This window comes from Nansenia antarctica (assembly GCF_963989245.1).
Source record: "Nansenia antarctica genome assembly, chromosome: 9".
NCBI lineage: Eukaryota > Metazoa > Chordata > Actinopteri > Argentiniformes > Microstomatidae > Nansenia > Nansenia antarctica.
This window is the reverse complement of record NC_137679.1, coordinates 9,174,600-9,190,562: the sequence shown is the minus strand read 5'-3', so window position 1 is coordinate 9,190,562 and position 15,963 is coordinate 9,174,600. Positions and strand designations below refer to the sequence as shown.

The window sequence follows — 15,963 nt, the reverse complement described above, 5'->3', positions numbered from 1 at the left end:
ACACATAGGGCATTATTCAGGAGGCAGACATTAGGGGTGCAACGGTTCAGTTGGCCCACGGTTCGGTACGGTTCGGTATTTTGGGTCACGGTTTTCGGTACGGTTCGGTTCAGAAACAAACGTTCCAGACCAACTCGACCTCTGACCAAAGGCCGCGTTCGAGGCATTCACGTGGACGCTCCGGCGCTCTCAGAGCTAATTTACGAACGCGGCCAAATTGATCGTCTCGCCATAAAGCTTAAGCGTACAGTGGGCTTCCTGTATAGATTTAAATCTTGCTTTTCCTTGGCTTCCAGAAAACGTCTTGTCTCCGCCCTTTTCCTTTCACAATTGGATTATGGTGATACAGTATATAGGTTTGCTTCTCTGTCCACTTTATCCAAGCTAGACCCCCTGTATCATTCGGTTCTAAGATACATCACCAATAGTGCCTTCAGGACCCATCACTGTACACTGTATAGTCTGGTTGGATGGCCATCTCTTTCTGTCAGAAGGCTCCAACACTGGTACACTCTTGTGTTTAAAATCATCTCTGGCTTCTTACCGAATTATCTGGGCCTGAAGTTCATCCCTATACCGAGTGGCTCGGGTCTCAGGTCTCGTAGATGGCTACAATACAAGGTGCCACTTATCATGAACAATGTTGGAAGGGCAAGCTTGTCTTATTATGGCCCTTGGTCTTGGAATGACCTACAGACTACTTTTAAATTAGAGGCCCTTATTTCCATAAGTATCTTCAAGCGTAGATTAAAGGATGTGGTCACCGCTCGCTGTACCTGCTTTGGTTAGACTTCTCAATGTTTTAATCACCTTGTAAATACCCCTACCATTGTTTGTCTATTGTATTGTTGCCACTGTCTTATGTCCTGTCTTGTTATCTGAACTGTTTTTTTAAGCTACTATTTTGACCCTGTCTTGGCCAGGTCTCTCTTGTAAAAGAGGTTTTAATCTCAATGTGACTTCCTGGTAAAATAAAGGTAAAAAAAAAAAAAAAAACGGAAACTGTCACGGTTCACTAGTGAATTGAGCCGTGGAACGCAAACCCTACCGTCCGTAAAAAAACCGAGAACCGTTGCACCCCTAGCAGACATACAATCTTCCAGACCGCCACACCCACATTATCTATATAGGCTAGACCCCCACCACACGTTTCATTGATGTTCTCTCTATCAGTCCTACCTCGATCATGACTCCGATAGCTTTGACCTGGCGTTGGAAGTCAAAGTGGAAGAGTTCGTCCTGCAGCCACCTGGCCAGACAGGTGGACATCTGGGTCTTCAGCTGCTCTACGAACTCGTCACGAGGCGTCTGGAAGTTCCACTTCAACACCTTCATCACACAAGAGTTAGCATTGTTATTATCTGGATTATCATTTAACATCAGCAATTATTTCTTGCCTTGCATTTCATCAACAACAAATATTTCATGCTCTGAATTTATTGGTCAGCAATCATATTTTGCTAAGTAAACAAAGTGTCTTATATTGGGCAGCCCAAATTCCACGGGAGACTGAAGACCCATCTCTTCAGGTTACACCTTAACTGCTCCCCCTGAGACATCTACTACCCCCCAGCACTGTGCCTCCTGAGACACCTGCTTCCCCCTATACTGCGTCTTCTAAGAGTCTACTTACCCCCTTGTACTGTTTCTCCTTTGTCAAAATAAAAAAAATCTTTATTTTTCCTTCCATCACGACGACTGCCAATGGCCCCTGGCCTGAGCTAGATTACTCTTCCTGCTACGACTGGTGGATTGATGATTCACTTGCTTCGTCAAATGTATTGATTGTAAGTTGCTTTGGAATAACGCGTCTGCTAAATGCCAAAAATGTAAATGCCACAAAGACCCTGATACAAATGCAATCAGACAGTCAGAAACATCCTTTTCAGCAACTCCACATGTCATTATACACATCTTGAATAACAAAGAGAATCGCTTTGAAACCTTGTCTGGAAACAATCATGTATCCACTTTGTAGACAGATTTTTGTGGCACCAGCCTTGATTTGTTAATGGATGGGATAGATTTTTGTTTGTTTATGGATGTTTCTTTGAGCCTATTAAATTGATTCATTCGTTGATACTCAATTTTCATTCTTCCTATGTGCATCAATGTGATGTTGTGCGCTAGATAAGAAAAAATCTGTTAAAACAGAGTTCACCATTAATGTCGATGAGGGATGAGAAAATCATCACCAACCATGGAATATCTTTTGGAGTCAGATATAACATAATGGTAACTTATAATCACTGGGAATAAATGTATGTCTCAGGCTTGACCCGTCCTCTACTCTTCTGCGTTTTATTTTCATACTCTTCAACTTCTTTCATCCGGGACTGAGAAGCTAACAGAATGAACACATCAGAAGCTAGGAGATGAGACTGTGATGGTGCATGCCTTCAAGCCCTTCTCCTCCTTGATCCTCTGCTCCTTGCCGTTGGGCACGAGGGTGAAGATGGGACCAGACCGGTCCTCCTCTTCCTTAGCGTTGGCCTTCACCGGGGCCTTCTTCCCAGCCGCACCCTTCATACAGGGAGGTAGGGAGGTAGGTGGGGAAGGAGGGAGGTGGGTAGGTAGGGAGGTAGGCAGGGAGGTAAGGAGGTAGGTAGGTAGGTAGCGAGGGAGGGAGGGAGGAGAGAGATGAAGGTTAAGAGAGATAACACAGAAATAACATCATGGTTACAAGATGAAAAGGATGCATCACGGAATAACTCAAGGGTTTAGTGTGCTCAAACAGTTTGCTTTTGTGAGTAGACAGTGTGTGTATGTGTGTGTGTGGACATGTTTGAGTGTGTGTTGACATGTCTGAGTGTTTTTGTGTGTGTAAGCTGTGTGTGTGTGTGTGTGTGTGTGGACATGTTTGAGTGTGTGTGTGTGTGTGTGTGTCTTTAACAACATGCAACATGGACCCACAGAGTTTTAGAACAAACACACGTGCAACAATGCTGGAACAACAGCACCACTGTCAGCACCTCCACCCCAGAGTTAGTTAGTCATTCGTCACATGTCGCTCTCTCTCAACCTCAGGTACCTGCTGGCTGTTAGGTTTCCCCTTTGAAACGGGTCTTTTAGGATTACTGACACTAGTATCTTTCTCCAAGCTCCCACCAGTGTCCTGTGAGGGGGTCTAGTAAAACGGACAAAATATCCATTTAACACACCAAGAGAAAATGCGGAGCATCATGGGAGTTTAGTGGCTTTACGCCACGGTACAGGGCGGACCCGAACCGTAATGTACTGGGTCCTACCCACGTCCACCATAGTCACTGAAACAGCGCTGTAGCCAGGCAAGGCTGGTAGAGCTCAGCTCGGTAGGGCTCTGTAGTGTGAATGGACCTATCGCTAAGCCACGCCCCGAAATAGAAATTGTCCAATCATATCACAGCAAAAGTCACAACAGGCAGAAAACTCGGACAAACAACTCGCTGATATCTGATGGTGAAAAGCTTTTAGACTAAATATTCTTGTCATCTTTAAAAAACATGTCTATTACTTGTAAATCAGAAATGTGCGAGTTTTCAAAGCGGGGCTTAGCGATAGGGCCATTGAGGGTTGAGTGTGTCGACGGCTCACAATGGTCACCCATGATGAAAATATAAATGTATTAACCCAGCCACAGAGCAATCGGGCGATAAATAATATAAAAACATACCTTTTTGGCTGGTGGTCCACCTTTCACTTTCTTAGTCTCGGGTTTGGGCTCGTCGTAGTCGTCACTGACAGGCTGAGCCTTAGCCGCTGCAGGAGACGAACAGAGCGGTCAGGAGGGTACAAGGTTTAACACTAGAACAGCCATGAGAGGCTGTTGACCCCTGTGAGTAAAGAAAAAAGTGATATCTTTGCACTCGATCAAATTTCAGAACCCTCCTTTCATGACTTTTTTGCTCGTTTTTCTGTGTAGGAAGCAGGCTAATTTACAAGTGGGCCAACTAGTGGTCATTGTGTGTAAAGTAGCAGCTTCCCATTGTAAATACTATGGTCGTTTGGCTCTTTTAGTAGGTAAAAAGGCACAGCTGTTCTGGTGTTAAGGACGGACAGACAGAGGGGCTTAAACTTGTAAAGATAACCTAACGTTTATGGAACATAATCCATCTCATGACCACAAGGACGGCAGCTACAGAAATCTACTATACAGTCGCAGAGCGAATTTGCATGGTGAAATAATGACGCATTGTTTGTGAAAACGAACAAAAGCTTGTACTGTGTTGAAACCCAGCGGAAGACTAGTGATGTGGTTGTTAGGTGACCTGGTTAACGTATAAAAGCGCTTGGTAGAGGAGAATGTTTTCTGTTCTGCATACTCCTCCATGTTTTACATGCATAACGTAATACAGCAGTGTATTCTGATTCTCTTTCCACCTTCAAATCCTGCCTGAAAACCCACCTTTTTAAACTGCCGTATTTTTTAACTGATGGTTGTTAAGTCTTTTTGTTTTGTCTTGTTTGTTTGAATCACTGTTTGAACCGGTTGCTTGTTTTTTAAATTGTGCTCTGTAAGGTGTCCTTGAGTGCTCTGAAAGGCGCCTATAAATAAAATGCATTATTATTAGTGTAATATCATGGTTCACAGCAGGAGGGCCAGCTAGCTAGCCTACCTGGGGCAGCCTTTGCAGAGGGTCCGCTGGCCGAGGCCTTGGATGCGCCAGCCTTGGCAGGAGCCGCAGGCTTGGCTGGCATCACCGTCCGCGCCTTCTCCAGCGCTGCAACCACCTGGTCCTTGGAGGCAGGCTGCAAGGAGAGGGGGGGGGGGGGGGTAACACCAGGGTCGCTTTAGGAAGGATGCAGCAACGTTGCAGCTAAGATACGCCATAACCAGAGCAGATATGATTCATTTCTCTAACCAGGGTTCCCACACCTTCTGAAACATCAAATTCAAGCCCCTTTCAAGGACTTTCAAGACTCAATTCCCTCAAATTCAAGCGGCATAGTTTGAGACAGAACTAGTTGACGAGCTAAGTAAAACATTTTTGAATATATATTTTTTTTTTTAGAGAGAGAGAAAGAGGGGAATTCAAGCACTTTCAATGACCCATGTCTATTTTCAAAAACTTTTAAGACCTTGATTTCTTTTTGTCAAATTCACAAACTTTCAAGGATTTCAAGGACCTGTGGGAACCCTGTCTAATACACGTCAGAGAAGCTTGTCTGTTCTCCATCATCCAAATCTCCTTCTGGTGCCCACCGCATTCTGCAGGGCACATTATTTGATTATAACTTGATTGGACATCAAAGTCGTTGGCTCACCTTGAGTTTGGTGGTGGCCTTGGTCAGCTTGTCGTAGCCCAGGTGCATCATGAACATGGGCAGGGCTTCCTGGGCCTTCTTCCTCACGTCTCCGTTGCGGTCCTCCAGGCAGGCGAACAGCTGGGGCACGCACAGCATCAGGTCCGCTGGCACCGCCCGCATGCCAGGCAGCTTCTCTGCCAGCCAGCCCAGGAGCTGGAGGGGGAGGGCGGGAGTTATACTGGCGCAGTTTGAAGGACATTTTTCAATCGTTTTCTTTAGAATTCTCTGCCTTCCAATCCACCAATATCCCATAATAATAATAATGCATTTTATTTGCATTGCACTTTTCATGCAAAATAATCTGAGTGCTACAGAGTAAAAAAACTGCCTAAAAACATAAGAACTTAAAAACATAGTAAAAAACACAAAATAAATCACAAGAATGAACACAGGTTCAACAGTCAAAGGCCCATGGAAAAAGTCTATTGACAGATTATCCGGACAGAATACTCATACACATATTTTTGAGACTAGGCCTTCTGCAGCGTCACAAGCCGTCACTTGCAGAGGGACTTCTGACACTGGAGGTCTTGAAACACTATATCTGAAAATATACCAGGGCTGGGAGGTATACTGTTTTTATATATTTGTGTGGTGGCCTGGGAAAACCCTTCACATGGTGGCATTTTGACTTTTTTATTTTTTTTTATTTCCATAAATTACCGTAGAAGTTCTCAGCTATTCATAACTGGTTGAATGACTGAAATAGCCCTTTATTTTAAAAAGTTATGAGCATTTTAATGTATCATGTCAAAAAAGTGAAAGGGGAGAAATCCTCCCCTTTCTCCTCCGGGTCGGGGGAGGAGCCTATGCAGATCGGCCGGTCTCGTTTGTCTGCTTGTGATGCGGTGGTAGTCTGCTCGCCTCTTCGGTATGCGAGGGACAGATCCATTTGTGTGTCTTCTGGTTAAGATTTTATTACTTTATGCTTATTGTGAGCATCAGTAAACTGGCAATAACACAGGTGGAAGTATCGTCTCTCCTTTCGCTCATGTGTGCGTGTGTTGCTTAACTGAGAATGAGACATGTTCAACGTGACGTTGTTTCACTAGCAAACTACCCACCACAAAAACATAAAAATAAGTACTTTCTCTTTTGTTTTCTTAAAATGTTTATTCACCATAATGTAGTATGGAGTTCAAAGTACTAGAATACTACATAATATCAATATCGCGATTTCCATCTATTTTTGCTCTTTGCCACAAACGAACGCCAGCGACATCCGACGGGTTTTCCCAGGCCACCACACATTTGTTATGGAATTCCGACTACCTTCAACACCGGTTGTGCTTCTCTGCTTGTAACACGTGCAGATTGTGCGGCCAACAGTTGAATTCACAAGTTCAACGTGAATATACAACACACTAACAACATGCATATGTTAGCCCTCAACTACTAAATGAAAAGGCTTTCATACACACAAACGATTGTTTCTACCCATGCCAGCCTCTACTCTGAATGGTGAACAGACTTCATGTGCATAGGACTATCACACATGTGACTGTCTGAATATTCACAACAACACTTCAAAGAGGTACAATTTTATACCAGCTTAGGTACATCCCCTATATCTTGGTGGTAGGCGAATGTTTTAAAGTGAGCTATGAATTGAGCAGAGGTAATTCATGCATATATACACATATTTAGAACTTACTATTAGGAAACCAAAAATAAAAAAGGCAAAAGTGCGCTAAATACCATGATATGATATTTAGGCCATATAACCAGGGGTGCACATAACTGGTGCGCCAGTGCGCATGCGTCGCCAAAATGCAGGCTGCGCGGAAGATCAGCGGCATGAACGCGCTCTTGCGCACCAACAGCTGGGAGCGCTGGGAGAGGAATTTACTTCCTCAAAATCCACCTGCTGACTGCTGACTGCTGCATCACTGCAAGCCCCGTAACGCCATCACAACGACCACGGCGACTCCCCTCACGAAAACATTCGGAAAGTATCGTAACTTGTACTTTCATTCCGCCTATCGCGTATCGCACGGTTATCACGCCGACACGTGACAATTCGGTCCCGAACGACTCGTCGCTAAAAGGAAAAACAACACCAAGGAACTTCACGTTTCTTTTCTCTGAAGCTTTCAAACGTTCAGACGTTTGTTTTACAGCTTGATTATCGCACCTAGACCCCTGACCCAGGGAATATGGTTGGGAATTCTATTAGAAAAAAAGAAGACTTTGTTGCACAATCAAAATAATGAGCTATTTAAAGTGATAGCCTACAACATCCTCTACCATGGTTGAAATTGAGGACAGTGATAACTTACAGCAGTCAAGAGAGCAGTGATGATGATGATTAAGCTTGTAGCATAAATAAATGCTTAGGCTGTAACTTTTTGTTGAAAAGTTGATTTCAGTGTTTACAGAACAGAGCAGTGCTTAAAGAGATGTCAGTTGATTTCATTGTGTTTAAAGAACAGACATTCAGTTAGTGCTTAAAGAGATGTCAGTTGATTTCATTGTGTTTAAAGGAGTCTGACAGACTTTCATGCTTAAAGAGCAGTCATTTGATTTTGCATTTGTTTCTTTTGTTTTGCACACAATCATTTGTTCGTTCATCTTTATTTATGAATAAATGTCGTTTTGCTAATATAAGTTATCCATGTATCCCTTTTTTATCCATCCTGTGGGACGGGTCGTGACTCGCGAGCTCGGGGAGCACCAAGCAGCATCCCTAGGTGCTCCTCTGAGCACTGGCCCCAAAAAGTTATGTGCACCCCTGCATATAACCCAGTCCTAAGGGGAAGTCTGTACCTTTATAGAAGAAGTTCCCTTTTAAACAGTGTCGTGTTCTCCTTTTCTAATAGTGATTCTAAAGGGAAGGAGGGGATGGGTGACTCCCCGCTCCCCACTGGTGGAATGAGCTTCCCACGGCTGTCAGAACTGCAGAGTCACTACCCATCTTCCGTCGGAGACTGAAGACCCATCTCTTCAGGTTACACCTTAACTGCTCCTCCTGAGACATCTACTACCCCCCAGCGCTGCGTCTCCTGAGACATCTACTACCCCCCAGCGCTGCGTCTCCTGACACCTGCTTTTCCCCTATACCGTGTCTCCTAAGACTTACTGCCCCCTTGTACCGTTTCTCCAGTGTCTAAAATAAAATAAAATAAAAAATAAAAAACGTTCTTTCTTCTTCTATCACGACAACTGCCAATGGCCCCGGGCCTGAGCTAGATTACTCTTCCTTCTACGACTGGTGAATTGATGATTCACTTGGCCTAGTCAAATGTATCGATTGTAAGTCGCTTTGGAATAAGGCATCGGCTAAATGCCAAAAACGTAAACACAAATGGATGATGATGATGATGATGATGGGTTGGTCTCACACCTCTTGTCTGAGGAAGGGGTTCTCCCTCTTCAGCTCGTCAGCCATGTCCTCTCCCTCTAGCCACTCCTTCATCCCAGTCTGCTCCACCCACAGCTGCAGCGTTGTCATGGCAAGAGCACGGACATTGGTCTACAGGAGAGAGATGGGGGGGGAGGCAAGGTCAACAACACCATTCACTGAACACAGAGACTGAGAACATGTACTGTTGTGTGTATGTATGTAGACAGTGGAGGTCAGTATGCCACCTGTTTGAGAACACTGCTTGGGCACATCCCGATGTTAGAATAATAATAATAACTATTTATTTGTATAGCGCTTTTCCTGCAAACGTTGCAGCTCAAAGTGCTCCAATCATTATATAATCCTAATTTAATTATTTAGTCTTTTAAAGAATAGCCATATTAAAAAGAAGGGTTTTTAGTCCTGCCTTGAATATATTCTTCAACATATTCTTTTTCACATATATTTTTGCCTGAAAACAAAGAACATTTATGAAAATTGTTGACCTATTTTGGAGGTGAAAACGGCTAAAGGTGACAAGTTTGCACCCCTGTTAAAACACTAAATCACTATAAACATGACTGTGTATGTAGATAGTTGGCAGTACCTTGCTGTCTCCCAGGACAGTGATGATGGGGATGCCCAGGTGCTTGACGTGCTGTTTCAGAGCCGGGCCCATGGCCGTGGCGATTTGTTGAAGAATGTTCAGTGTCTGCTGGACCTGGAGGACACACATACTTTGCTGTAAAATACCTCACAGCTCATGTTTGTACTGATAATAAGCCTCAAAAGAAGTAAGTAAGTAAGTAACATTTATTTGCATAGCACCTATCCCAGACCAAGGGTCACAAGGTGCTTTACATATAGAGATAATAAAGAAGAACATGATAAAACATAATAAAAGAGCGAAAGTCATAGCAGGTTAAAATAGGCAAACTATTGTGAAAATAGGTGAAAATAAGAACAAGTAACAGACAACAGGTGTACAACAATATCAACAGGACACAGAAAGACAGGCTTTTGGGGCTAAAAGAAAACATGGCTTAGGCCTGTCCCATCATTCCTGGAGTGCTCGCAAAGTGTATGAACTAAAGCCTTATGTTCAAAATAGAACTAAATACTTTAAACATTCCAAGATTATCAAGCGGTTTCAGTTGCACTTTTCACGTTGCTTGAGATCTGCATGTCTAAGTAAGTAAGTAAGTAAAACTTTATTTCTATAGCGCCCTTCACAGCACGGACACACAGGGTGCTTTACATCAAAAATAAGGGATCAAATGGGTGAAAAGAAAAGTGCAATCAAACATCTTCAAAAGAGATTAAAAACAAAAACGGAGGAAGGAACACCCCAAAGGGACAACATAAACAGAACATAAACAGGAACATAAGATGGCCACGGGTGACTAACGGCCTGCCTGAACAGTCTTTAACTGCCGTTTAAAAATTAGTTCTGAGGGAGCGGCTCTCAGGTCAGGGGGGAGGGCGTCAGAGAAGACGGCTTCTCACCAGGATCTTGTTGGAGTCGTTGAGGCGTCCCTTCAGAGCCATGGTCAGCTCTCCTATGTTGGGCTTGATGAACTTGGCCTCCGAGATCACCGCCACCACCTCATCCAGACCCTCCTTACGGATCTTCCAGTTCTTATCCCCGATCTTAGACACCATGTCAGACGTGATCTTATCACTGCAAATAAAAAATAAATTAAAAAAATCAATGACTTGAAATGGACAGAAAAACTAAAAAACATTGACAGATCTGTGACATTGGCTGAGTGACAATGTGAGAGTTTCTGTTTCATTGTTATGTGGTGATGTACTTATATCGGATTATATATACACATGTATAATGAAAGTATACAAAAACGGTTGCATGAAGAACATTACATGGACGTTTTGGATGCAAATAGTAAACGTTGATTTCAGTTAACCTGATGTCAGTTCTAGGAAGCAGATCCATGACGTCATGTCCTCCTCCTCCCTCTTCCTCTTGTTCCTCTGCTTCCTCTCCCTCCTCCTCTGCTGCTCCTCCTCCTTTCTTGGCTCCTCTGAACGCAACTGGAGGAGATTGGCCTTGCATCTGAGGGGAACGAGAGCTCATGATCAGTCACATTGAATAGGTTACCAACAGCTCTTTTTTTCCCCCATCAACTCGAATAAGATAACTCAACATTTCAAGTCAAATTCATCCTCAAATCAACCTCCGTTTCATGAATCATGTTCGTCAAACGGTACCTTTTCAATCTCAGCGTCTATCTGAGCCAGGAGGGCAGGTTTCTCGTCCTCGAAGAACATGCGTAGAGGAGCTCCCATGTACAGGTACATGACCCCCAGGAGGGCGATGGCGGCTGTCCTCACGGCTGGGTTGGTCGCCCCCAGGGCCGTCTTCACGTTGTTGATGAAGCCCTTTACATTGATGCTGGAGGGATGATGATGATGATGATGAAGAATACAACATTGAATGAATGAATGAATCTTTATTTCGAACATTTTTTTTTTTTTTTTAAACGAATAACTAATAACGAAAAGTTCAGGTATCACTGTTGGAAAGGGAGTCGGATGAAGCCTAAGCTTATCACGTCCTACCCCTATCCGTCACTTCCAAGTGAGAACAATAATACTTAAATGATATAATCCATTACTTGGATCCATAATCCATTACTTGGATTACCAATTTACTACATCAATTACAGTATCCACAGTACTAATAATGTTCCATTCTTAACACTGAAACAACACAAAATAAATAAATAACATTAAGTGAAATACAAAACCAAAATCACTAAGGAGTCAGACAGGCCTCAGTACTTTCACATTGGTATTGATACGGTAGAGAAACGTACCCAGCAAATCCAAACTCCTTCATGGCGTTGGCCAACCAGTTGAGGGTTTCTGCTTGATTCTTAGGATTCTTCTGGGCGAAAACCATGGAGACGACCTGTGGTACAAAACCCACCAGTAAACCACTGCACTCTAATTACGTTCTTTTTACATTCTTGTGTTAGGTTTTCATATACTGTATATAAGTTACTAGTTCATATGTTTACATGTTTAAAAAAAGTACACAGTTGCATGCCAACTCCCCCGTGTCTATATACCCCCCTGTGAATAGGCCATATAGTGTATAGAAGTATATAAGTTTACATAATAGATACATTCTCAGATTCCTACCGATCACAAGTTATCCCCCTATTTATATCTCCCCCTATTTATGTCTCATTCTTGTTTTTTATTATCTAGGACTGTGTTGATTGTTAGCACCTAGGGCTTGCATTGAAATGTTGTTGTACCTGTTACAATGTCAATAAAGATCATTCATTCATAATACATTGCCCATTGTTGTATAAACAACCTGTCAAGAAGAACTGCAGTGTATGAAAATATACCACATCGATATACACCCTTGATGTTTGATTTATGATGTGGTAAGAACGTTGTGGTATGCATTTATGAAAACTTAGTGAGCTATATAAAGGTTGAAGTTAAAGATGCTGACACTAGGTACCGCAGTAATACAAGAAAACATAAAGATGATTAATAAAAAAATAATGCCGCCGTTTATAATGATATACCGCAGGTCCATGCTTTTAGTTAATACTCAACGATACAGTTATGGCCCCTCAGGGACACATAAAGTCTGGCCAATTAAACTGAGCTGAGACCTGTTCGGCCGTCCAGGGGAGGGAGCAGGCTTCTCCGATGGCCGTCAGCGCCTCCTTGGCTTTGCCTCCACACTTCACATCCCCCACTTTATCCACCAGGGCCTCCAGCACCACGGACGCTGACATCTTGGAGAAGTTGCCCTTCTGGGCCACCAGACCCACGATGTGGATCTTCATCTGCATAACCTAAAACACACAGGGGGGGAAGGAGGATAATCCATGTGTTGGCATATTCATGATATATGTTCATTGCTTGCTGTGGTAAATCAGAAATCAGAAATTTGCCAACTCCCGCCATTGTAAGTCATTGAATGTCCATCAGTCACGGTCAGTCAGTCAGTCACTGTCAGTGAAGCGTTGTTTGTTTGTCCGAGTTTTCAAAGGGGGGCGTGGCTTAGCGATATGTCCATTGCTTGCCTCGCTGGACACAACCCATGTGTCTCCATCTATCAATGTTTTGATGTATTGACAATGTCTTGTTGTGGTGACTGGTTTAAGTGTTTTAACTTCATGTGAAGGGGACATTGAATCGTACCTGGAAGTTGGTCTCCTTCCAGCCAGGTTTCTTGGCCAGCATCCTGACCAGAGCCTGACAGGGCATGTCACTCTTGTCCATCAGCTCCACAGCCTGAAGAACACAGGGTCAAGGGTCATAGTAGGTCAACATACATACTATCTGTGAATCGTCACCATGCATTCCTTATTCACATATGCATACTGTGGACATGCTGTATAAAGCATGATAAAGATGTGAGTGAGGTAAAGTGATGCGGAGTAGGTCAGACAGGTCACACAGAACAGAGTTAGGAGCTAGATACCTTCTGGAACTCCTCCATGCTGGCCAGCCTCTCCTTCCAGTTAGAACTGTCCAACAGCTGCATACAGGAGGCAGGGAGCACGACCGCAGACTTCTCCTCACACGCCTCCGACTGACGAACAGGTAGGAGGAACACAGAGGTTAGCAGAAGACACTACGAACAGAAACCACAGCTTAACACTAGAACATCCGTTCTAGTTGGCTAGCTTGTAAATTAGCCTGCTTCCTACACAGAAAAACAGCAAAATAGCTTTATACTAGCTTATCCTGATGTGATTTTGAATGGTAGAACGCACATATCTAGGAAAAGTCATGAAAGGAGGGTCCTGAAATTTGATCGAGTGCAAAGATATAACACATTTCTTTACTCACAAAGGTCAAATCACCCCTCATGTCTGATCATGTGTTAACAGAAGACACTACCAAGAGAAACCACAGCTTAATCCATGCTGTAGCTACATAGCTTTACCCAGGCCAGTTCAGGCCAGTCCCCCCAAAAAAGCTACAACTTGAAGTTTAACCTAAAATAGTAACAGTTTTACATTGAATAACATGCAGTACAACCTAAGGTTAAATGGTACACTCTACCCACAGCAACCCAGATCGACTCACCGATAGCTCAGTCTCCACAAATTCCTTGGAACTGTCTGGAGCTTTCTTCGCTTTAGCGCTGGGAGCAGAGGCAGCTTTCCCTTTCTTAGCAGGGCCAGCAGACTGCAGAGAAATGAACGCAAAATATAAAAATGTGTTTCTTAAAAGCTTGCCGTGTGCTAGATTGATCTTGGGGGGGGGGGGGGGGGTAGCATTTTGGGGACTATTCCATTGGTCTGAAACCACAAATTAAATGAAGCACAGTTGAGGTGTTTTAAGGTGTTTGCCCCAGGTGTGTTGGACTGTGTGTCCGAGGCGCACCTTGGCCGCTGGCGCCTTCTTGGGAGGTCCAGAGGCCTTGGGGGGAGGCTCTGCATGCGGAGGTGCCTTGGCAGCAGGTTTCTCCTTCTTCTCCGCCCCTCCACCTCCTCCTCCTCCCTTCTTTCCCGGTAGCTCCACTTTATCAGCACATTCTTTAATCTGTTTGTTTGAAAAAGAATGAAGATGAATGAAGGCAATTTCACTTGGTGGCCGGAAATCTCTGATCACCCATGACCAATAATGGACCCATCACTAAGCCACGCCCCCTTTGAAAACTCGGACAAACAAACAACGCTTCACTGACAGTGACTGACTGACTGTGACTGAATGACATTCAATGACTGACAATGGCAGGAGTTGGCAAATTTCTGATTTCTGATTTACCACAGCAAGTAATTTTTAAAGATGACAAAAATATTTACGGTAGTCTAGAAGCTTTTCACCATCAGATAGTGAGTTTCTGAGTTTTCTGACTGTAGTGACTTTTGCTGTGATATGATTGGACAATTTCTATTTTGGGGCGTGGCTTAGCGATAGGTCCATTAACTCAATGGCATAGGTTTTTTTTGTTCACTTGTAGTGTTAAGTGAACTAGTTTTTCTCAAGATAATGATACCCTGCTACATTAGCCTGCAAACCTCACCTTGTCAAGCTTGAGTTTCTCCAGATCAGACAGGTAGGGGTTGACAGCCTTCTCCCCCACCACCTTCAACGCCATCCCCAGAGCTTCAAACGCTGCGTCTCTCACCTCTGGAGCCGAATCGTTCACTTGCTGGAAACAAAGAGGAGACAGACAGTCATAAACCCACTACTTATTAGCACATTAGGAGAGGAATTGATTTGTGGGCATTGGATTTGCCTGTAGCAAAGATGCTCCGGTTACCTTGAGAAAAGCAGCACAGAAAGGTTTGAGGATGCTTTTTGGCAATGTGGCCTGGGTACAGTGCCGGAAGCTTCTGGCCAGGAAGAGTGAAGTTTGTTGTTTGATGGAGGGGTTCTTGTTGTCCATGACAGACAAAATGTCTTCACTCATATTCTGAAGAGTTGTCTGCAAAACATCAACAACACAAAGGCTCAACCACTTTCAACAGAGGGCTCGAAGATCATAAAAGACCAAGACATCGTCTAGTCCACCGAGGAAGGCCAAACTACTATGTATTTTTATTCTATTTTTTCACTACTCTGAGTCTTGCATTGCCCACAAACCCCGCATTTGACCCCGCCCCTTTCCAAGATGGTGGAATTGTTTGGAGCTCTCTGAGCTCTCTGAAATATAACTCCTAAAAGTACTTAAAACAAAGGAAGAAATGCCACCAAAGCTGAATAAAAAAAATAAAAAAAAAGTTCTACAAATACTTTGCTGCATCAAACTATATACACCATCCTCTATTGTAAGAAAGGCAAAACAAAAAAAGGCAATCAGAGGGCTGGATTATTTTTCTTTTTAGAAAACCCAAAAAAACATTTAGAAAAGGTCAAGCTGTCCGATTGGCCGAAACTTCACATTTTACAACATTTCGGGCAATCAAACGGCTTGAAATTCCAGCCAATCAGAGATTGAAAGGCTTTTTCACCATTGAAAGGCTCTTTCAGCTCAACCACTCATAAATGTATACGGCGATGGTTACCGTGTACAGAGAATCAACAAAGTGTATACTTACAGTGAGGAAGACTGCATCAATAGCCTCTTGCAACACCTGGACCACCTGAGGTTTCTTCTCTTTAAACTTCTCTAGAATAGTTGGCACCACCTAGAGACAGAGCAAAAAAATTAAGCTTCAATCTCATTTTGACACAAATCAAGTCCAAAGATATCTTCCCCCACAATCTTGATAACTTACATATGATGCATATTGCCCAAACTTCTTCCTGAGACCGGCGGCTAATCCAGCGACGCATTTAGCAGCCAGGATCACCAGCATAACATTAGCATCTTTAGCGATAACCTG

General features: G+C 43.5%; 1 protein-coding gene across 1 annotated transcript in view; it reads right to left on the bottom strand.

Annotated features, from left to right (window-relative positions):
* ckap5 (cytoskeleton associated protein 5) overlaps positions 1-15,963 on the bottom strand; it is a gene marked incomplete at its 5' end in the record, with an annotated part of 35,727 nt that overhangs the window by 14,766 nt on the left and 4,998 nt on the right. Inside the window, 20 exon segments of the mRNA XM_080539938.1 lie at positions 1,180-1,329; positions 2,398-2,523; positions 3,653-3,738; positions 4,596-4,728; positions 5,245-5,439; positions 8,630-8,758; positions 9,237-9,350; positions 10,136-10,310; positions 10,555-10,703; positions 10,859-11,042; positions 11,467-11,561; positions 12,286-12,471; positions 12,821-12,913; positions 13,104-13,214; positions 13,715-13,816; positions 14,015-14,173; positions 14,658-14,786; positions 14,898-15,062; positions 15,676-15,765; positions 15,856-15,960. Coding sequence (XP_080396064.1) covers positions 1,180-1,329; positions 2,398-2,523; positions 3,653-3,738; positions 4,596-4,728; positions 5,245-5,439; positions 8,630-8,758; positions 9,237-9,350; positions 10,136-10,310; positions 10,555-10,703; positions 10,859-11,042; positions 11,467-11,561; positions 12,286-12,471; positions 12,821-12,913; positions 13,104-13,214; positions 13,715-13,816; positions 14,015-14,173; positions 14,658-14,786; positions 14,898-15,062; positions 15,676-15,765; positions 15,856-15,960 — 2,676 coding nt within the window.